At 41.4% G+C, this 23523-nt stretch overlaps 2 protein-coding genes across 8 annotated transcripts in view; both read right to left on the bottom strand.

The window, feature by feature from the left end:
* The window catches only part of LOC101923728 (multidrug resistance-associated protein 1), a 51152-nt gene extending 30362 nt beyond the window's left edge, over positions 1-20790 (bottom strand). For 2 of the 7 annotated variants that reach the window (XM_055801435.1, XM_055801436.1), the window contains exons 1-8: positions 20548-20790; positions 16464-16626; positions 15469-15547; positions 14614-14707; positions 7838-7899; positions 4181-4322; positions 2697-2854; positions 1468-1645 (exon numbers count right to left, since the gene is read on the bottom strand). In XM_055801435.1, coding sequence (XP_055657410.1) covers positions 1468-1645; positions 2697-2854; positions 4181-4322; positions 7838-7899; positions 14614-14707; positions 15469-15547; positions 16464-16626; positions 20548-20649 — 978 coding nt within the window. In that variant the 5' untranslated portion in view covers positions 20650-20790. Of the gene's footprint in view, positions 1-1467; positions 1646-2696; positions 2855-4180; positions 4323-7837; positions 7900-8412; positions 8623-9290; positions 9590-14613; positions 14708-15468; positions 15548-15749; positions 15832-16463; positions 16627-18273; positions 18676-20006 lie in introns of those variants that run through there. The other 5 variants (XM_027790379.2, XM_055801437.1, XM_055801440.1 and 2 more) reach the window with 5 other exon arrangements.
* RBM11 (RNA binding motif protein 11) lies at positions 11488-14615 on the bottom strand. The gene is made up of 2 exons (XM_055801443.1): positions 13868-14615; positions 11488-12693 (listed from the first exon to the last, which is right to left on the bottom strand). Exons 1-2 carry the CDS (start codon positions 13937-13939, stop codon positions 12361-12363), a joined length of 405 nt encoding a protein of 134 aa, XP_055657418.1. The 5' UTR covers positions 13940-14615; the 3' UTR covers positions 11488-12360.
* Positions 20791-23523: the final 2733 nt, after the last annotated feature.

The raw sequence follows: 23523 nt of genomic DNA, 5'->3' as shown, positions 1-23523 counted from the left end.
TGAGCTCAGTGAAACACACTTGCAACTCTTTATAGTAAATAAACAGGACAGCTTGGCACAAGAAGGGCTCAGCAAGGCCCAGCTTTGGCCTAGTTTAGAACCTCCCAGTGCAGGAGCCAACAGCAGGCTTCACTGCAACCACGTGTAACCTCAGTGTGGCAGGCAGACAGCACAAGTCTCAAGTGTCTCGGGACTGACACCCAGACAAACACACACGCACACACATGCTCTCCCCTCTCCCTCTGTGTTAGTGCCTCACAGTTCTCCACTGTGTCACCTGCAACTCCTGCATGTGACAGGACAGTGCTGCAGCAACTCATCCGACCACACACCCCACGCGCAAAGCACAAGCTGACGCAGCGTTCACTGCCCAGCTCAGAGAGAGGGAGAAGCTCTGTCTCTACCTTGTGGATGTGAAAGCTGGCCAGAAGCCACGCCCACCCCAACCGCAGCCTCTACTCCCCTGTTCGTGATCTGATGAACTGACACACCTTGATACATAACTTGAGAGAATGAATTCCTTCAACTGATTTGCAATTTACAAGTAAAATTTCATGTACTGGTTCAGAAAATACCTGAGAAGTCTATGTCAAAAGATCAGTTTGACTCTCTTGAGAAAAGAGGCTGTATTTTAAATTAACAAAGATGGTAATTTATTTCAGATTTGTATTATTTTTTTGCTTCCTTAACTTGTGTTTCATAATTAAATACTGCAGTAAAAATACCAGCGTGCCATGTTCGTAACACAGTAAACTAAAGGTGCAGCACGGAGAAACCAGCTTCATCTCATATGCTACATATTAACAATATAGTAAACATTTTTACGTTTTGCAGGTCAGACAGCTACTTTTACATTACTAGCACCTGTATTTCTTGTAGCTGATAATGCTGCCACCTCAGTATACATTGCTAAGGAGGGATAAGTTATGGATAGATTTCTACTATAGCTATCTTAAACATCTGAAGAATAACAAACCTACTGGGTACTCAACTCAACAGAAAACCAGCTTCACTAAAATCAGGTGGAAAATATCGGCCTCCAAAGGAGACAATCCAGCAAGCTTCAGCTTCTCATATTCACTACTAATAGATAGTAAAAACAGTGATCATGTATACCCTTACTTCTTCCCAGACATGCAACCTAGAAAGTTTTGGCAGTTTATTCAGTAAATTTGGACATTAACCCATAATCAAAATAGTAACAGTTCAGTTTCTACATGTATCTCCAATATTATGTCTGTACGGGTGGCTGACAATGTAATTTCAAGATTAGAGTATTACAATAGAAATGCTGCTGAAATTCGGAATTATTATAAATAAATCATAATGAAAATATAAAGTCAATCTGTTAGCCTGACACTGGTGTATAACATCCTGGCTTTTAATCATGCTGGTAAGCGTAATGTCTTTTAACACTGTATGTTTATTTCAGGTTTTGTTTTGAAAAGTAGAAGAATACATTATTACCTTTTTGTAGATGAGGCCAACAACTGCAGTCTTGATTTTGACTGCAGTTAGCATGTTGTTACGCTGATATAACTGATGGAGAAGAGTTTGTGAGAGACCTACAAAAAACAGGGCAATAGCATAGCCATATCCACTCTCATACGAACTTGGACGATTTTCCCTGACCATTATCATTGCTCTGAAAATGAAGGAAAATAAATTTTAAATTCTGTGCATTAAGTCACCAACTGACAATAAGAAGCGCAATAAACTGACATACTGGCAACTTGTTTAATTAAGTCAATTTTGGATCCAGATATGGTGGAAGGTCACAAAGAAATACAATGTTAAAAAAAGGCAGGTCTTATCTTTGTTTTCCAATTTGTTACCTTAGAAACAATTCTCAAACACTATTCTAGACATCAGTGTGCTATTGCTGACTTCACAAGCAATGGAGTACAAATAAAGAATGGCATAAAAGGAAAAGAAAAAAAAAAAAAAAGAGGAAGATATTCATACTTGGAAAGGTTGTAACTACCAACCATGAAAGTTAGAGAGAAAAAAATCTAGAGGAAAATTCTTATTTTTGTGTAAGTAAGAGGTTATCTTAAATAACCAGCAACTATGATGCCTTTAAATGGATTTTATGGGTAACAATTTTTTTCAGGATTACACTGATTCAGGGTATAGTTTGGAGGTTAACAATAATTATGTTCATTAATCTTTTCTTTATAAACACACAGGTATTTAATAAATTCTTAACACCTCTGTGGTAAGCACAGTTTCCATCAACCTTGTTAAATTAACAAATCATGTTACCAACAACATGATAAGAACAGTCACTGCAGTTTTCCATTAAATGCTGAAGGTATAGACTTTATTATATGCTTAAGTGTTGGGTTTTTTTAAATAGATGTGGAAAAATATTGACAAAAAAGCAGGGAAATTAAATATCTTGGTACTCCATTTTTCTTAACATTTGATTTCATATTAAAGTGTATTAAATGCTTAAATACAATACTGTGGAATGGTTTTGCCTCAGTCCGTTGGTTAAGAAATTCCTGATCTCTTTGAGTTTTCCCTCATTAGCACATTTTCAGATAATCACTGGGGCAGGTGGGGTTAGGACAGGGAAATAAAGTCTTTACACATCTAAGCTGTTGTTCAGTTTGGTTTTGATACTGGTAACCCTTTAGCCTTATTATTACTGTTAGTGTCCAAATATAAAGTGAAACACATTAAAAACTTACTTCATTATTTGAGGACTCATGAAAGCCAGAATGTCAGCTGTAACTTTCAGAAATGCAACTTTAATCAATAAAAATTTAAATGTTTGCCATAATGGCAAAATCAAAGATGGTTTATGGAATTTTTTTTTCTTAAATAGCACTCTTTTGATGTAAGAAGCCTGCAAGATTACAAAAATATGTACAGAATTAAGAGAAAAAAATATTTTTTAACTTCACCCACATTTACGAATATAAAATATGTAACGCTAGAGTGTCCATCTAAAGCCATCACTGTACTTATGATCTGAAAAAGCGCGTTTCCTACAGTTAGGAGAAAAGTTTTGGGGTAAGAAACAAAGTCTGGTTTTATTTATCCTGGCTAGCAGTCTTTCAGGAAAGGATAAATATAATTTCTAGGGCTGTCCCAAACACCCATGAAGATACTCAGAAAATAATTTAATCATCAAATGATTATCACAGGTCAAAAAAACTGTGTAGGAAACACAGAGGTAAGCTTCAACATAAATGCGTTATCATTTATAGCAGGTTCACAATAACCCTTCTATTCTTTCAGAGTATTTTCAGTTGTCAAGTAACTATTTTCTCCAGTTTGAATTTATCTTAAACAACTGCAAATTTTTTTGAGTCCTTGTAAGAATAAAGGTAAACTTTCTTAATTACCAGAGTGATGAAGGACAGGATACTGTTTATATATTACTTGCATAATAAAAACAGTATCTGAATTAAAATTATCCGTATTGAAAAACACTTTGGCAAAAGGGTTGTGGTGTGTATACCATCAGTGGAAGAGAGGGCAAATCTATAAATAGCTAAGAAAAACACTGAAAAGATGCAGTAAGGTCAAACTCTGCAGAGCCCTCTTCTTAGTAAGTCATTAAAACCCAAAAACTACACTCTTGCTGGACTCAGAGGTTAGGTCCTCTCTCTTGTGAACTTCCTAACATCACAGAGCTCCTAGTGTACTTTAACTACAACAACAAAAAAATAACCGTGACTGAAACTGTCAAGGATTTACATGAAAATCACACAGGATAAGTCAAGCAAACCCCCCCAGATATCTGTAAAACTTAATATTGTTAAAATTAAAGAAAACTGAAGCCTGTTTTGTGCGTTCTGTAAGCCAGTTTCTACTGACAAGGAAGCTGAAATACAGATGCAAAGGTAAGACATGGGGAAACAGACAAGTTTAGAGAGAAATTAGTTGGACAAATGATAATTAATCACCAAAGTAAAAGTCATGGTAGACTCTCTATCAGTTGAAGTGTTAAAATGTAACCAGATATCTTTCTAAGAGGTAAGTTTGAACATAAACAATTTAGAAAAATCCTATAGCCACACTAGAGATCACTGATCACAACTCTGAGTGGCCTTTGTGATACACAAAACGTAGGCTGTTTAATAAACAAGATTATAAAAATCCTCTCCAGCTTCTAGACTCCTTAAAACTAGAAAAGGATATTGCCTATTGTCAGAATTATAGCTACCATGAATCCTGTGGTAGACTTCTGGATTTCTTTTCGCCATTGCTTTTCAAAGTTAGGACACACACTGTATGGTGAATCACTTTCATTCAGTTCAAATAGGTCATCCCTTTCCAATGGCTTCTTATAGCCTATAGATATTAGTCTGAAAGAAAGCAATAAATTTATACAGCAAGAAATACAGCAGCCAAACCAAGCAGAACTACTAACTCAAGAAGCTAATGATATAATTTAGTGTATATACATGAACTTTATAATCCCAATAACATATGCAATCCTCCAAAGACTACAAACTACAGTGGAACATACTTACAGTCACCTTAAATACTCTGAAATTCACCTGAAGTAAGAAGAGCCCAAGCAGATTGTCACATCTGAGCAGCAAATTCTGAGGAAACCTCAGAATCTGCCTACATTTATGATCCCATATTTCTTTACAGGAAAATACAATATTGCATAAACAAATGCATAGCATCATTACACACTTACTATTGTGATCTGGAATGAAATACTTTTTCTATCACAGGACTGCATTATCATAGAATCATTGAGGTTGGAAAAGACCCTTAAGATCACCTAGTCCAACTGCTAACCTAACAGTACCAAGGCTAGGACTAAACAATTTCCCTAAGTCCCACATCTACCTGTCTTTTAGATACCTCCGGGGATGGTGACTCACTATGTTGCTAGTCATACTTGTTCAACCAAGGTAACATTAAACTTATGGGTTTCAGCACAAGTACAATGGAAGTTTCCTTACAGATCTTCAGCTGTTAAAATTTTGTTTTTAAAAAGTGCTTTTACACACTTAAGTGTCAACAGAACCTAAAGATGCTCTTAAAAATGGCAAAATAGGGATGACTAATACAGTGAACATGAGGGAACTCTGAAAGAAAATTAGACCATGTGGAATTTTTGACAAGCATGTCAGATTTATGACAACTCAAACTGTGCCACACCATTTCTGAGGTGGGAAAAATGCAAAAGAATTAATGTTGACAATGTTCTCTAACTTACAGGAAGTCCCAAACACCTAGGAATCAACGAGAGACACATGCATAGATGGAGTGCGTGCCCTAATGCTTTCCAGCTGGTGGGAATTTCCTTCCCTGCTGCATGCAACACAAGCGCAGTGTCTGTCTTCTCCAGTGTGCACCTCCAGCATATTCCTCCTGTGCCGTCAGCGCCAGCGCTGGCCCTGGGGCTAACGTGTGCCTCATCACAGGGCAGAAAATGACTCAGAAACACTTTTTTGCAGATTGTCATGTTCCTAGTGGGGGTGGACCTCATTATCCCCAAGAGCCACCCAAATATCTACTGAAACTGTAACATTGATAAAAAGTGAATTTGCTTGATAAATTAAGGCAAAAATAACATAGCTTCTCACTAAAAGTGCCACTTTTTGAGACAGATGAGGAAAGCAAGCCCATTGGTACTTGAGTGGGAACTGTTTAAGAATTCTGCATAACTCATCTCAATGCCAAAACTCACTGCTGCCAGAGGATAGATAGATCTACCAAATGCCCTCGGCACTGTAAGCTCCAGATTGCCTGAATTCCAAAGTAACATAATATAGCATTACGGGTTTATTATGTAACAATTAATTTGAGACTTCCTCATCTAGGCTGCAAGCACTTAAGGTAAGTATATATTAGCCATAATATATTGTGTTTGCTTGTGTGACTGCAAAGAGGGAACATATCTAATGTTCACAATATTAGTTCAGTTGAATCCAGTTATTTCATAGCCAAATAAGCTCTAAGCAGAACCAAAATCCTCCCCCCCCCCCCCTTTTTGTTAAACATTGTAGAATTTGTTAAAAAATGCAAAGGATAGCCTAGCTTGGACATATGGGCAAACAATGACATAATAAACACATAAATATCATGTAGAAGTGTTGCACTCAGTATGCTGCATAACTTTTCTAGAAAAAACTGAAAATTTGTATTTATGGTGTAGACCATAAGGACTGGTAAATAAACAAAGCTACTCTGAAACTGACAAACTTCAAGGACCAGAGTTCAACTGAATACTCTGAATCTTTGAAACAATCTGATTGTTTTGTCTCAGCTTCTGAATAGCAAATACCATTTCCTTTCTTCCTTAGAATTAATAATATTGAATAAAGCAAGAAACAGTTATAATAGTTTCAATTTTTTTCCTCACTTCTAGATTTTTGAAGTGTGTATATATCTGATTCAAATGGTTTTTAAAGCAGAAAGAAAAATATTAAAAATTAGTAACGGTCACAAGACATAACACATGAAATTGTTTGAAATAACAACCAAAATACTAAGTGACAGGAAGCTGCATGAGTTGAGCTTTCAGTTCCTATTTTTCAGAATATTTTCCAAGAATCATTGTTGTTTATGAGCAGGTGTTCTACAGTAATAACATGTGCCTGCCATAAAAGAGGGAGAAAAATGAGCATGAAATTGGCTACTTGGAAAATACCTTCAATGTACTACTGAATATTTGTTCCTGGATATCTAGCAAATTTTTGTATCACTACATGGAGTATAAAGGAAACCTTATATTAATTTTTATCTACTGCCACTCTTTACACAGTCAGATAATAAATAAAAAAAGATAGCCTAATTTGTCTTTTTATATCCCACTGTCTAAAAATATTGTCTATTGTGACAAGAGAAGTGCCGGGTCCTGCAGCTGAGCAGTAACAACCCCACGCAACACTACAGGCTGGGGGCAGAGTGGCTGGGAAGCTGCCTGGTGGGAAAGGGCCTGGGGGTGCTGGTTGACAGCCGGCTGGGCATGAGCCAGCAGTGTGCCCAGGGGGCCAAGGAGGCCAACAGCAGCCCGGCTGGTATCCAAAACAGTGTGGCCAGCAGGACCAGGGCAGTGATTGTCCCCCTGTACTCAGCACTGATGAGGCTGCACCTCAAATCCTGCGTTCAGTTTGGAGCCCCCCACCACAAGAGGGACATTGAGGTGCTGGAGGGTGTCCAGAGAAGGGCAGTGAAGCTGGGGAAGGGTCTAGAAGTCTTATGAGGTGGAACTGGGGTTATTTAGTCTGGAGAAGAGAAGGCTCAAAGGGGGACCCTATTGCTCTCTACAACTGCCTGAAAGGAGGCTGTAGGCAGGTGGGGAGTACGTCTCTTCTTTCACACAAGTGACAGGACAAGAGGAAACAGCCTCAAGTTGTGCCAGGGGAAGTTTAGCTTGGATATTAGGAAAAATGTCTTCACTGAAAGGGTGGTCAAGCATTGGACCAGGCTGCCCAGGGAGGTGGTGGAATCACTATCCCTGGAGGCATTTAAAAAATGCGTAAATGTGGTGCTTAGGGACATGGTTTAGTGATGGACTTGGCACTCCTGGGTTAACACTTGCATGATCTCAAAGGTCTTTTCCAATCTAAACGATTCTATGATAAGAACATTGTGCTCAGTTATCAAAATATTAATGTTCTATATAATGCCATTAGATAACATACAAAATGACTGCTACTATGTATAAACAATACTCCATAAAATATTTGAGTATGAGGTCTAAAAGTTGTAAATTTTGATTTTTATACAAAAAGCTAACAGCAATCTCAGGCTTAGGCTTTGGCTCAAGCCAGAATCATGGTGTGAAATTTAAGTGGGTGCTCTGTAATTCTGTGAGCATCAATGAACATCAACAAGCAGTTTAAATTCTCACCTGCTAAACCAGGAATATGTTAATTTACTGAAGAAAAAAGCATTCTCTTCAGGGCTGCGTTTCTGTTTAGAAAAAAAAGGAAAAAGTATCAATGTTACTTGAAAGACTGGAAAAAAAGTTGGTTTGGGTTTTCTTTTTCTTTTACTAAACACGCAGGGTTTAGGAGCTATTTAATTCTGAGGTATAATAAGGTCTATACTTACACTTACTTGCCTGGTATCTTCTCCCACCAATACACTCTAACACAAGGTATGAAGAATGAGAGATCTACAGTCTTGTGACTAGATGAACAACTTAACTTGCTGTAAAAGGAGATGAACCACCACCTTGGCTTGATTTCAGTTTACACATAAACCTTGAGTATATCATACTCATACATGAGTATGATCATGCCAACAGTACAGCACAGGAGCTGAACTTGATGATCCTTATGGATCCCTTCCAACTTGAGATACTCTGATTCTGTGTCCAACACAAGCAAACCCCTCTTACACCTCTGACAGTTAAAATCCTGCAGTGTTACCCCCCTCCCCCATTTGAAAACCTAGCTATCGGAAGTTATCAACTGCTAATACCTAAAGAACAGCAAACTCCTTTCAGGCGCGGAGAGATGAAGTGCTACTAACAAGTTCTGTACACACAGATGAGGAGAAGAGCATGAGGCTGGTGCACTGCTGCCGATGTTGTAAGCCAGCGGAGGTAAGTGTAGCAGAGGCGAAGAAATACGAACTCTCTCACACTTCTCGAGGAATGTGAGTCCACACCCAAGACCGACCTCAGCACACCTAGGGAGTAAATTCTCCTCCTCAGTAGTTAACAGCTTTAAAATCGTTTCTAACCGACGATGCAGTTTCGGTGCCTTTCGGTAGGTGGTGGAACAAGCCCAGCTACCGAACCCCTGTGCGGCGGGCGCTGCCAGACCCTCGGTATTTTCCACAATTTTTCTCGTACTTTCAGTAAAAAGCCAAATAACTAAACGATAACCCAAGAAACAAATACAAAACAGTACGTACGCCCTCCCGCTCCAACACCCCCCCGCCTGGGCACCCGCTCGCCCCACTGCCGGTGTCCGCTCGCCACGGCCGCGATGGTGACACCCGCGCAGCGCTGCTGGCTTAACTGTCGCCTTTTACTAGTGCTATCGAAGGGCACAGCAGAATCGTGGTCACAAACACGCCCTGCTTAAATCCTACTCCTATCTGTGGCAAAGTTCCTATTCCCTCCAGAAAAGAACAAGACGTACTGAACAAACCCCTGTTCCCCTCCTCACGAACCGAGGCCACACCCGGGGCGTACTGTCACCTGCGGGGGTTTGGCACACCCCGAGCACGAATCCTACACTACGCCCCACCGGCTCCGAAGCAGGCCCCCGCCGGGGGAGCAGCAGCCCCGGGCGGCAGGTACCCCCGCCCCCCCGGGACCGCCCCCTCCCCCCGCCCCCACGCGCTCTCACCTGCGCGCTGCCGGGACGCGGGTGCCGGTAGGAGCCGCCGCGCTTCCCGCGGGAGGCGGCCATGGCTCCCTGCGGCGGCGGCCACCGGCTTAGCGGCTGCCCCGCGGGAGGGGCCGTCGGGGGAGCTGGGGCCCGGCCCTCCTCCCCCCGCAGCCGGCGAGGCCCGTGGAGCGGCCCGGCCGCAGAGCCGGCGGCGAAGGCGCTGTGCGCGCAGAGCGGCACCTGCTGCCGCCGAGGCGGCCGGCCCGGTGGGCGGTGGGCCCGCTGCGAGCCGTGCCGGCGGGCAGCGCCGCGGCAGACTGAGGGGGCGGCCTGCGGCGGTGTCTGTGCGTCCTGTCTTGTGACTGTCTTGTGTAAAAACCCTTGGTTTTCCCCTTCCCGCTAGCTGCCCGCTGGATGTCTGCTACCAGCACTTCATCCGTGTGTCAGAACGTGCCAAACAACCGCCCTTGCTTAGCAGTGGGCCCACAGCGAGCCCTGGCACCAGCCATGACCCACAGTGCCGGCGGGTCGCTGCAGGCCGTGGCTGCCCCACACATCCAGCTCAAAACACCCTTGGACAAAACCGAGGAAGCCCATGTGTGCTGTGGGGCCGGCAGCTGAAACTGGCCTGTCCCTGGCCGATGCTGTAGCACTGGGAACACTGGCAGAGTGTGGACCACATCAGCAAGCTTTGACCTTTCTTATTTACCAATACATTTTAGTATTTGCTTTTTGGAGGATTCATACAGCTTGCTCGCTAGTATTTAGGTGTAGAGATAGGAAGGAGTGAACCTATAATAGCAATTTCCATTGCTGTAGTTTTCTTCTTGAACGTAAAGTTTTTTGAAGTTACTAAAGATCAGTATCTTGATTTTTTACTCTTTAGTTAATATCGCACCTCCCCTTTGGCTGTTGTTGACCTGGCACGTTGCCACCTTAAATGAGAATGCATCACTGACCACAGCGATGCTGATTTGTCCCACGTTTGGGAGATTGTAACGGAACTAACCATGCACTGTGTTCCCTGTGATACATACATACAGAGAAACAAGTATAAATGCAAGACCTTGTGACAGCAGGGAAAGCAAAGTCCTGCGGCAGGCTAGTAGCATGGGAAGTGAAAGACCAGGGCAAAATAACAATAATTTCAAATCACAACTAACATAGAAAACATTAATTTCATATTCATAAAGATTTTTTAAAGTGACTGAAACAGATAGGGGTTTGAGGCCAAATTCAAATGTTTTAGGGTTTTTTTTCCAGTATTTTATTACCTAAACATGGTGACAATGTGGTTAAAGTATCAACAGGGCCCTCACTAAAGTGCTGTCTTAAGTTACAGATGTGCAAAAGAAATTTTGTTATAGCTGAAGTAACTTAAGCACATTGCCACATTCCCAGCTTTTCTGCATTTAACACCCCGATGAGTTTTAGGTAAACGGATATTGAGAGGTGTTAAAATCCGTACATCCCTCAGGAAAAAAAGAAAAAAAAGACTGGGAAGAAAGAGAGTAAGAAAAATTGTTTCTTTAGAAGAACTGTATTGATATTTTACCAGCCATATGCAATATGATCCTCCTTGACATTCCTTTTGTAGAGTGTAATTGCATAAAACAGATTATCTTACTATCCACTAGGGAAGTCTGGAAGGACACATTAGCGTAGACCTGACTAAGCATCTCTTCCTGTTGGCTAACTCTAGTTTGGGCATGTGTTTTCTCTTCCATTTGATGAACTTCACTTATAACTTAAGCTACTGTTAACATTCTTCCTCTGCTTGATTAAATTTCTTTAACATAGGGAACAGGTTTAAAGAACTCCAGTGTATTTGTTAACTTTTTCCATTATTGCGGGAACTTTTGTGATCAGTGACTTACTGGTATAATGTCAGCATTGTATCTTCCAACAGAAGTTAGATTATGTCTACATAGCTTAGTCTTGAAGATACTAGTGGGGAAAAAATGGGAAAAAAATGAAAAAGGGGCACATGTTTGTGTGGAAGGGTAGAGAAGAAAAGGATGGGGCAGACTTCTCAAGTTTCTTAAAACATAAGGTATAAATCTTACTTAAGGCACAACTCTTTGTTACCCCAAGTTCTTTCTAGAGAAGATTGAATGCAGTTGCTGATGTCATTTCGTGGTTGCCATCCTGTGGCGTTATAGGAATGTCTCTTAGGCTAAAGAAGTAATCCCTTTGGAAAGTTAAAAGCAGCATCTAGAGAAAGTGATTTTATTAGCTGTGATTTATCTTATTCAACAAAAGAGAAATCATTGCAAACTTAATGTTCTTCCACTTCTGAAACTCATTTGGGCTTGTAAAACACATCACCTTTAAACCAGTAAACTTGGATATTCTTTCTCAACACCAGTGTAAGGATGAAAAGTATTCCTTTCAAGCAACCAATATTGTAACCAATAAAACTGAGTTTAATAAAACCAAAATCCCTTTTTTCTTAACACACACTCATTTGAGTATTGACATTGCAGTTATGTGCATTTGCACTATTTTACCTCAAATTTATTACTGGAAAAAAACAGTCCGAACAACCATACAAGGGTGATCCTATCTGAAAGTAACAACAGAGCTAAATCAGAAAAAAAGTTACAGGTGTTGATACTTCAGTGATGAGTACATCTCATTTACAATTTCTAGCCTTCTCACCTCTTCAAATGGCTCCAGAAAATTTTTACACCATTCACAAAAATACATTCTGTAAGTGATAATGATACATATGCTTCATGAGTGGCTGTAATTATGTATTTTCATACAGTCCTATGTTAGTGAAATAAAGGCCTTCCATGCTTCCTGCGGGGGGGGTGGGGATGGGATATGAACAGGACACCAACAAGGTTTTTTCCTTTATTAGGAAAACTTTAGCTTCTTAAACATTTCCTATACCTTAAATAGTACTTTCCTTTTTAAATAGGTTGAGACTAAATAAAGTATCAGTATACTTTATGCAGAACACATTTCAAAAATAATATGGATCTTGAACACTCCTTTTTAATAAAGTGCAAAGATGAAAGATTATATTTATCTCAAATAAAAATAGCAAATAATGAAAAAAGATTAATCCAGTTACACAGTATTAATGCGCCTTTTTCTTAGTTTTGCACTTCTTGTATTTTTGGTCACGCTCTCTTTGTTTCATTTTGTCATCCTCAACACTAGTGTCACTGTCACAACTTTGCTGTTCTCTCTTTCTTTTAGAGGTGCCTTCATCCACCTGGTGCACTTGACTGTCACTTGCATGTGGCAGGGCCAATTCAAAAGAACTCTGTGCAGACTTAAAATTTGCAGCTTGATTCTGATTGGGAGAAAAGTATAAATTTGAAGGCAGTAGTGGAGTCATCTGATAGTAAGGAAATTGTTGACCCATTGGACTCTGTACTGCATACTGCTGTGCTAAAAAATGGTTCATCTAGAGAAACAGAAATCTGAGTTAACACTGTAAATGAGGAAGTTCTGAAGAATTTAAATTTGCATGCATTATGGCTTATACAATGAAAATACCAGTAAGTTATAAAATAACATAACACAGAATGTTTGAGAATAAAGCTTTTATGTTTTATTGTATCAACTAGTATAGCTGGAAAAAAGTAGACAATTTTTTCATGGCAAAGTTAGAACAGTGACATAATCCAATTTAAGATTAACCTGCTAGTTACTCGTTGTGTAAGGTAATCAAACGGCATTCCTTTCAATTCTACATCTATGTATTTTATAAACATTTGTAACTGCAGCACCTACTGTTAATGTAAAGACATAGACGTCTGCAATTTTTTTTTAACCTGGGTAAACTAATCTTAATATGGAACAAGGCATTCCAACAAGGTATAGTGAATCCATAAATCAAAGCACATGGGACAACACAGTAAGTGCCCAGCTTATTGCTGCAGTCCCTAAGTATCCCAAGAGTACCTCTCATACAAAATGCACAGCCTAAATACAGGCATAGAATTACAAAGGTCAGGAAAGATCGGCTTTCTACCGACAGACAGTAATGAGAGTGACGGGGAGCATCTCTGAGTATGTTGTATGAGCAGGCAGACTGCGAGTGAGTTACCTGCTGGGCTAACCCAAATAATGGTGAGGTAGATGTGTGAAGGCACACTGTGACAGTATCACCTCCTGCTGAGGCTGCAACAATCTATCACTGCAGACATACTGCATCCCTTCTAGCAGTCAGAAAAAGGGATGAAGTTGGTTGTGTGTGCTGGTCTGCTGCGTTTGGTCTCTCAGTGTTGATGTAGTGCATTGTTAGTGAGGAGTGGGTTCACTGGCGAGCACAGTGGGGGAGAGGGTACACTCCCAAGCTTTCCAGCCACTGTGGAGATGGGAGAGTTTGTGCTAGCACCAGCTCCTCTCCGAGGGCACAGCCTGGGAAGAGGGGAGGCAGGCCACCGCCACACCTGTGCAACACAGAATAGACCTTCTCCATTTTCCTGCTGGGACTGCAGCTAGCAAGAGTAATCTGTCCAGACTTCATCCCTTCCACAGTTACAAAGGGCTGGCCATTCCCCAGTCAGACTGGGTGGCAGCAGTATTGTCCACAGCTGTACCTCACATTAAATGCTGGGTTTCTTCAGTCTTACCAATCCATACTCATCAGATTCAGAAGCTTCATGATGTGTTTGCTGAGTAGGGCTTGGCCCACAGGTTGCCATCTGAAGAGACCAGTTCCCTTGCCTTGTGGAGTACCTCAGACAAAAGATAGGAGGACAAGAATGGCCAGGTGTGATGGGGTCTGTTAGAGGGTAAGTGGGATATGGGTTCTTGCCATCTACTGCTGTGAAAGTAAATCACGAATGTGAAAACTGCAGGGGCATGTAAAGGTCCAGGCCAGAAACCCGCAAACTGCTGTTGCCCTAACCTGGGCAGTGGTGATTTGTTGGGTACGTTTAGGTTTGGTTTTAGGACATTTCAAACTGTCGCTGGGAAATTCTGAGTAGAAGAGCTAAAAGGTTCCTTGACTGAATTAGCTGTATATGAAGAAGCTATTGCTTGCATGGTTTCAGTTTTACTAGGTTAGCTTGTCTCATCAAGGCAATTTGATTTGGAACACAGTACAGGAGAGAGCTCCGTCTGTAGACTTCGACATTTCTAGCCTTCCTAAGATATATACCGTTAAGACATTCCTGGAGTAAGAAAATAGTTTGGTTTGGTAGATCCCCTGTTACAGTACCCTTAAGTGCTAAAATCAATAGACCTAACACCATAAATGTTAGCAGCCTAAACTACATTTTGAGACATTAAATAAGGCACCATTGTTTGCAGAAATGCAGAATACAATCAACTTCATAAAAAGCTGCCAAATTTTAAACTTTTAACACAAACTCACCATCTTTTGAAAGCCTGAGTATTCGTGAGGTAAACTATTGTTCGCTGGAAAAGGAGTAACAGGAAATGGAGGATTTCCATAAGGCTCTTGACACCTAGGAAGAACAAGCAAACGTACAAATACTAGAGGTCCACCACATACTGCTTACCAGAGTGCTGAGACTTAACTCTGGGGCTATAATGAGAATATCCAAGAGGAGAATTGAGATACTAACAACTGCAACCATGAAAAAACTGATAAAACAAGGAAAATACACCCAAAGGCTCAATTAATGAGCAATCCTCACAGGTACTTAAGTGCAGATGCAAGAGTTCTGGATTTTTACCATGGGACTTTAGCTTCCATAGACAGTTCTGTCACATTTGTACATAAAAACATTGAAACATTGGAAAATACTGAATCCGAGATCCAAGGTGTTCAGACTTCCATTATAACAGGTTTATAACTCTGTATTCATATGTGCATGACAGCTGCTTGCACATATACATACAAAAAACACAGATATAAACTCAGTGGTGTTTGAAAAGATTATTTCCATTGTCATGTTCCCGCCCCCCCCCCCCCCCCAGCTACAAGCTCTCTTAGCACAAAACCCGTATTTCAGTATTTTCTCATAGTCCTCTATCTTGCAGAAACAAATAAAGAATGGGACAATCAAGCTAAATGAACCTCTGACAAGCTAAACAACTAAACATTAAAATTAACTACAGCCTGTTGCAAGACATCAGTAAGTATGCAATTAAAGCATGCAACAGCTGTTTTAATGAAAAGCCTGAAGATTGGTCTACCACATCAGCTCATTTTCTTAATAGGATATTTAAAAAATTATAATCATTCACAGGTGATCTTTGTTACCTATACGAAGGTGAATATAAGTCAATAGAGTTCTCAAAACCATGTGTAGGGCTGTTTAGTTCTGATGAGTGAGAACTCCCTGTAAATAAGACAAGAGCATAATGACTATTCAGTTACAATTGTTCAATTAACAAGTTAAAAACACAGAAAGTGTTCTGTGTCACCTGTAGTGTGCTAGTATATCTAAGGTAGTATATAAAGGTAAGGTGCCATTTTATTGTAGGTGATCTATAGAATAATTTTAATAATTGCAAACATTCATTTATCATTTATTCACTTACAGAAGCATAAATCAGAGCTGTTGAAGTAAAAGAATAGTTCCCATTCAGTTACAGGCACAGGAGATGCTTCTGATTTTAGGAACCTCACCCATTCCACTTAAACCCAGCAACTGCTCTGTACAGCCTGTGAAGGAGCAGCAGAGTGCACAGCAGTACACGAGTCTTTAATGTTTGGGTTGCAAACACTGCCCAATTATTAGCTAGCTAGAAAGTTTATTTTCATAAACATAACATGAAGAATGTGCCTCTGATTTGACTGTACTTTTTGATTACAATCCCTTCCTGTTAAAACAGCTCAAATAATTCTGTGGCTTTAGTATAAAAACTATCAAACAGCTTGATAGTTGCTGCACTTACCGAATCAAATTTTCCTGCCAGAGTGCAGATTCAAGCTACACCCCGATTCCTAAATGTAATCTGGTGTGAAAATCTATGCTGCTGTATTTTCCATACAGTGTGGTCTGAGCTGGCTTGCAAGTTATGCTGTCCTGAACCAATGTACTGTATTCTCTTTGTAAACAAAAAAATGCAAAGATTGAATCCTTCCCTATGCAAAAGCCACAAGAAGTTTTTGTTTCTTAAAAAAAAAATTAAGTGCAATTTGTTCCAACTATAAATCTTCATCTTTTTAAAATCCTGTAGGATTCAAAAATAGTAATTAAAACCCAAAAATTTACAAAGACATAAATAAATCATTGACACTACTAAACATACCAAACCGATACTGCACTTTAATTGGTCTTCCATACAAACGGATTCCATTCAGCAAAGCTATTGCATAAGGCACTGATTCTTTGTGCTTAAAGCAGACAAATCCAAAAGACTTAGGTTTTCCTTCTTTGTCTTTACAAATTGTCACTTTGGTTAATGGTCCGGCCTGAAAGAAATTTGTATTATTTTCTCACAGAAATTAACAGAGATTGACACTTTGTTCTATGTTGAATATTTCAGGATGTGTATTTTGCCAGTCAGAGAGAGTGTAAGTTTCTCACTGTAAGAATCTTTACCTAATTTTGAAAACGTCTCTCCACATTCCCCAAGCTCAAATTCTGAGCCTTCTACAAACAAAAATCAGCTCCACAAATGTTAAAAAGGAACTAAAGCATCACTCTGTAAGTGATGTTTAGTTTTTAATAATCAGATTTTTTAATTATTCTTTTTAAAGTATAACGATGATAGCTGCTAAGGGGGAAGACTACTTTATGGACTCCATAGCAAAAGTTATCTTACGCATGTACAGCTGCTAGTACAATTATTGCACAGGTTTTTTGTACGGCTAACATAAAAAAGCAAATTGATAATATCAGCTGTGTAAAAATGACCTACCCTATTAAAATGCATCTATTTTACTCTTCCTTAAATTCCTAAAATAGGCAGCATCAACACTGTGGGAAAGCACATCTGAATAGAGTAGTGCTTCCAGAACCACCACAAAAAGTTTTCTGTACTGCCTGGCCCTCATCACAACCGCATGGCAAGGAATCAAGAGACCCTATCATCTATCTCATCAGCGATAACATACCGTTTCTGTCCCATCCCAACCCCCAACCCCCCCAAAAAAAGCTCCCCCAAACCCCACCAAAAGAAAACTCCAAACCACACCCTTTGGCTGAAATATCTTCACTGAAGAGTTCCATTTTAATCCTTGCATAGTACATCTAGAACCAAATCAAAGTAGTGATATTCCACAAATACTGGCTCCACTTTCGAAGAAACTGTCATGTTCATAATAGATATCAAAGATGATGAATCTTCTCTACACAAGACTGAATCAGTGTATTAGTCACCAAATGAACACTTTCTCATCAAAACAAACTGTGCATCTACATGGCTGATTTAACAGAGTGAAAGTAAGTGGCCAACAGCTACCTCCTGCCACAGCTCAGGAGTGTTAAAGATGCAACAACTTACACTAGGTGGATATAATATCCAGATAAGCAATGAATGGAACATAAGTGACAAAAAAATTAATCAGTAAAAAAATTACTGTCTAAATTACTGTAGTAGATTAATTCATTGTTCTGAATAAAAAGCACTCATTGGTAGAACTGGCTTCTGTTACTACTACTGATAAATACACTGTACTTTTCAGCAGAAGTCACTCAGGAGTCATCTATAGCTTCAGGCAAATACAAGCTAACTCACAGCAGCTTTGAAGCAATTAAACAGTATAAACAGTTAAACATTCAAAGAAACCAACACACAGCATATGCTCAGATGAAGAAAATAAACAATATAATCTACTATTCTGCATTTTCAATGATTACTGTCAAACAAATCTGCAGTTTGTCTGCTGTGAGCATTTAGTGATGATGTGGAACCATCTCCCTTCTTATACCCTCAGACTGAAGATACTGAGAATTGTCATCTGTGATAATGTCTAATTGCTGTATGCTTTTGCCAGCTGTGTATAAACTAATCCTCAATTAAATATGATGCTTTTGCTGAAAAATAAAACACACCCCACCCCCCATAAAAGCAGGGAAGTCATATAGACAAACACAAAGAATCAAAAATAATGTACCATTTTTTATTATTGGTGCAGGTGATCAGGCTATACAGCAATGGATACTACCTAGGTTGTCCTGTGCAGGAATCTTCAAAATGTTGATCTTGTCTTTCCAAATATCTTGAAGTTCGCTGGTTTTTTTTGTTTGGTTTTCTTTTGTTTTGTGTTTTTTGGGGGGAGAGTTTGTTTGTTTGTTTTTAAAGGGATTTCAGTAAGATTCTGAACATGTCTGGTTTTGCTTCAGTTGGCTCCTTAAGGCATTTTTGTTGTTGTCCTGCTCTACACTGCAGATTTAAAAGAAATTACACATACCCAGTCTTCTGATTATTTGCCTAACGAGGCAGATCTGGTTCCTCAAGAACTAGAAGCAACACACTCAAGTCCTTTGCAGATCAGTTTTTTAAATATGTAGTCTTCCTGTTCATAAATAAAAATATTAACAGTTTAGAAGTAATAATAGGTACTTGCTTATAATTTGATGAGGGAAATAGTACAGGTCAGGCAAAACTGCATCTTTAGGACTATGACACAGCAGGAATATAGAACTGTATACTTTTCAAGAAAGGACAATACTGCCATGAGAAGCATAAGCTGTTGCAGCAAAAGACAGAGAAACCTGAGTGAGAACAAGACGATTAGAAAGAAAACCATAAGTAGGTGTTACTGGGATGACCTAAAGACCCAGGTAAGTGTCAAGAGTTGGATGACTGCTGCAGATTATGCAGAGTCTGGCAAAACTGCATTCTGAGAACATCCACTTTTCTCACTTTTGTAACACAAGATATATGGTATTACTCATGTCCCCTGGTAAGATAAGCTTTCTTAACCTAATATTTAGTTTAACAGACGACTGCATAGAAAATAAGGAGGTGAGGTGGGGAAGAAGAAGAAACAACTGTTTCTCAGCCAGTTTTAGGGAAAAGTTAAAAACTGAAACTTAGGAAGAGATGGCAACAGCTAAAAACCCTAAGGACTAAAATATACCAGACAGAAAGGCCTTTTGATGCAAATGGGGTAGCACGCTGAGGTCTTGCCTGTATCAGATTATAAATATCAGATTAATCAGTGGAATAAAACTGGTGAGTAGAAATAGTTCCATTTAGCAAATGAAATAGGAAGAGAACAGATTATTCTGCCCACCTCGGTTTTTGCACTCTTTATTTTGCAAACTCACCAAAAGGAAGCAAGGTTCATTCTGAGACTGGGGAGAAATTAGTGGACTGGTAGAAGCAAGTTTGTCACCATGCTATCATCTAAACTGTCTGGGTCAGAGTCAGGGACTTTTTAGCTTGACAGAGGATGACTGGATCACACCAGGAGGGAAAAAAAAACCACCCAAACCCCAAAACACAGCATGAACAAATTCAGGAAAAGCCCCAAATCAGCAACTACTGTCAATAAATCTTGTCACTTGAAGCTTGCATTAGTGATAGAATGGTCCCTCCCCTCCTTTTTTCCTACTTTCCAGTTAATAAGCCTGGCTTAGCCAGAGATGTTGTCAAAGTGAGAGCAGAACTGAAGCCCAGTCAGTGTCATTAACGTTTGCTGTCTTTGCTGTTTTCTTTCCTCCTTGGCATACCTTATTTCCAAAGAAAGAGAATTAAGCTTAGGTTTGAAAGGTCCAGCTGCTTAGAAACTTCCCAGCACCTCCATGAAAATCTCACCGATGGAATTTCTAGTATCTTCTCAAGCATTAAAACATAAAAATATTTTGATACAAAGGTCATTTATAGGTGGAAGAGCCCCACCTGCGGACAGATCATTCCTACTGCCTCTCGTGCTCTGTTAATGACTTGAAACCCTGCTCCACGCATTTTCAGGTTTTACACTAACTTCTCTTAATCAAATTATTGATCAAAAATTTCTTCCCCTGAACATATTTAAAATTTTTAAAAAAGATTTTTTCCTTGGGGATTTTAAAAACAATTTCAAACCGTTTAGCTTCCTCAATAACTTGGGGCCCGTCTGCGGCACCACAACTTGCACAACCGGGAGGGAACAAAACCGAGGCAGGGGAGACGGGCGGGACGGCGCGGCTCCCGCCCGCTGCGCACCGAGGCGGCCACCAGGCCCAGCGCCCGCAGCGCTCCTGCCCGCCCCGGCCGCCGGCTGCGCGCCTCCCGGCCGCCCGCAGCGCTTCGCCCCGGCGGCCGCGGCCGCTCGCCGCAGGCCGGGGCCTCGCCTCACCCCTGCCCGGCCCCGGGAACAACAGGGCCGCCGCGCCCGGCTGGGGCTCGCCGAGGCCTCCGCCCTGCGGCCCCGTCCCGCCCCTGGGAGCCCGGCCTCCACCTGCAGGAAGAGCTCGTAGAGAATCTCCTCCCGCACGCGGCTCTCCAGGTTCCCCACGAACAGCGTTCGGTCCGCCTCCTCGCACCGCCCCGGTGAGGACATGGCGGCGCCGCCGCCGCCGGCTCCCACCGCGGGAGGGCTCGGGCGAAACGGCCCCGCTGCCGTAAAGCGCCGCGCCGCGCCGCGCGACGGGGCGCGCTGCTCGGGGGCGGCTCGGTGTCCTAGCAACGCGAGCGCGCGGGAGCGCGGGCGGGTGCCGCGGCGCTGCGTGCGAGGGGCGGGCGGGGCCGTGGGGGGACGGGCGGGGCCGTGGGGGGACGGGCGGGGCCGTGGGGGGACGGGCGGGGCCGTGGGGGGACGGGCGGGGCCGTGGGGGCTGCCGTTGGCCTCACGGCGGGCTGGGGAGGCGCTGAGCCGGCGGCCAGTTGCTGCCAGGGTGGGCAGGCACCCTCTGTGGGGGCCTTCAACGTTGTAAGGCGCTTATTTCAATTTTTTTTTCTTCTTTTTTTGTTGTTGTCAGACGTACGGAAACACGGCCTCGCCCCGGAGGGTTTCCTTCCTGCCTGGGTGAGGCCCCGGGCGAGCGGCGAGGACGGAGCAGGGGCCGGTGTGGCCGTCGGGCCAGGAGCCGCAGCCGCTGGGCCCTGCCTGCCCCCGGCAGGGCCCCTGCGGGGCCTCGGGAGCAGTTGCAGGGCCCTGGAGGGATCTGGGCATCCCTGCGGTGAAGCGTTGTGGTAGTTACTAGTAAGAGACACGTGTAGAGTGTCAGATGGTGTACGGTTCGCAGTGTTCCAAAGGGAACTGGGATAGGATTGCAGCCTTCAAAGTTGAAGTTATACCTGCCTCTTGACCCGTTGTTGCAGGGTTCCTGCAAACTGGTTTCCAGCATGTACGTTTACTGTTCAGTATCTATTTTTTTTAAAGTGCTGTTTTATGAAGGAGCACGTTTCAGAAGTTACCCTGATGACGAAAACATGTTACTGAAGATTTTCCCCCTTGCCCAAGCATAGATTGTGTGCTTTGCCAACGTGCCCATTATTTTCTAATGGAGGCTTACTTAATGTCTTGTCAAATCTGTTTAGAAAGGGGTTATCAATTTACAGGAGTTACAAGCCTCAGTGTAGAGTACACAATGAGCCTTAAATTTCTTCCTGCATTTTTCCCTTTGTAATCTTCAGACAGCTTTTATTCATCATTAAATATACTGCATTGCAAAAGCCAGGTGTGATTTCAGCCTGCCTGAAAGGGAGCAGTGCTCTTAAGCTAGCAGTTAGGATTTTTTCCAGAGAAGTGGCTTGATTCTCAAGAGAAGTGAGAATTGTTAAAAGAAAGGGATTTCCCAAGATTACGAAATCCCTGGGGGCAGAGAGAAGATTAGAAGGGGAAATACATGTGACCACAGATCAGGATATCAAGGCTTGCGTAAGAATCCGATCTTGATCTTGAAAACCACACTGTAATGTTTTTAGCTGTTACTTTATCAGAAACTTTTGGGGATTAACTGAATTGTAAAATTGCCATTCTATTACCTGTAAATGATAATAATCTTGTGCTGTAATAAAATGAAGGGTTTATGTGTTTTTTTCAACTTAAATACTTGATCGGTCTTGAAGGGTTTTTAACAGTTGTCAGACTATAGGCTCCCCTGAAAGCATCAGGGTTCATCCAGGAGGTACTGCTGCAACAGTCCTGAGCTCTGGGGGGGACTGTCAAAGTCCTGAAGAGGCTGTGCTAGCATCCTCCGCTGGTTTGCAGAAGGCATTTTCAGAGCTGGTAATTCTGAATTCCAGTTGGAGAAGAAGTGTACCCTTGTGAGAAAAGCAGCGGACATAATATGCAGTGAACCGGAATGGGCAGTAGCTGAACTTTGAGGGTCTCGCATCTTTTTGATAGTGCACCTGAAACTTGGAATCACCTTGAAGGTTTTACCTGACAGTGGGATGTCATTAGAAACTACAGTGTAAACAGTGGCAGTTGTTAAGATTTATGAATTTCTAAGTGGCATAAGTGCCACTGTTGGTGAACAAAGTCTCTTTGTCATACGACAGAGAGGTGAGTCCAACAGGCACTAGTTCAGCATCCTGATTAATACACAGAACTTTATGGACATTGGTTTAGTAAGGGAGTTCTTTCGTGACACTGGTTTCAGAGGGCATTAAATCTGTTTCATGGATTGTTATATCAACATGGGTGGTGCTGTATTTTACTTACATGTAAGTTGACCTTACCGATTTTCAGTTCAAGAGGGAACCTAAAATTCCCTTTCTTTTCTGCATTCATGTATAGAAGAACATGCAGTTCATTCATAACTAGTGGCATTAGGTGTATGTAAAGGTACATATATAAGATTTCTTAGAAGATAGGTGACTGGCTCTTGGCTAAGCACAGCAGATGTACCAGGGCTATTACTGCTTCATTTTTAGTGGTGTTGAGCTCTGCATACTTTTAACTTGTATATGAATGCATACTGTATGCTGAGTGCATGCTGAGGCTGCCTAACTGGTGGTTGCTTGGGTGCTCTAAGTTTTTGTTGTAACAGTTATCTATATTAAAAGGTAGGGAGGGGAAAGAGCCAAATTGACACTGCACCATTACTTGTTCTAAGTAAAATGGAATGTCAGTAGGGCTGTACTTTTTAATAATAATAATTGGACAAAATGTCAAAGATTTGAGATGAAGAGGGAATGCAAAGGAATAACAGGAGCTACCTTAGTGAACTTTACTCAGAATAGGGTGACAAATTTGAGAAATGGAAGCAAAAAAATAAGAAAAGGTCATTGATGAAGCTGAATAGATTTTCATATGAGTAGGTACACTCCGTCATCTTTTTCTTATGGCTGCATTCAAAGCAGAAAAGCCTTTGAAGAACCCTCCTAAAGGCTATCCACTGCAGAAGCTTGTGTACTGCAGCTTTGTTGAGCTGCTCAGAATCATAAGGCTAGCTGGAAAAGACCAATCACTTAAAAGTAGTAACAA

Source organism: Falco peregrinus, chromosome 4 (genome assembly GCF_023634155.1).
Source record: "Falco peregrinus isolate bFalPer1 chromosome 4, bFalPer1.pri, whole genome shotgun sequence".
NCBI lineage: Eukaryota > Metazoa > Chordata > Aves > Falconiformes > Falconidae > Falco > Falco peregrinus.
This window is presented reverse-complemented; position numbering and strand designations above follow the sequence as displayed.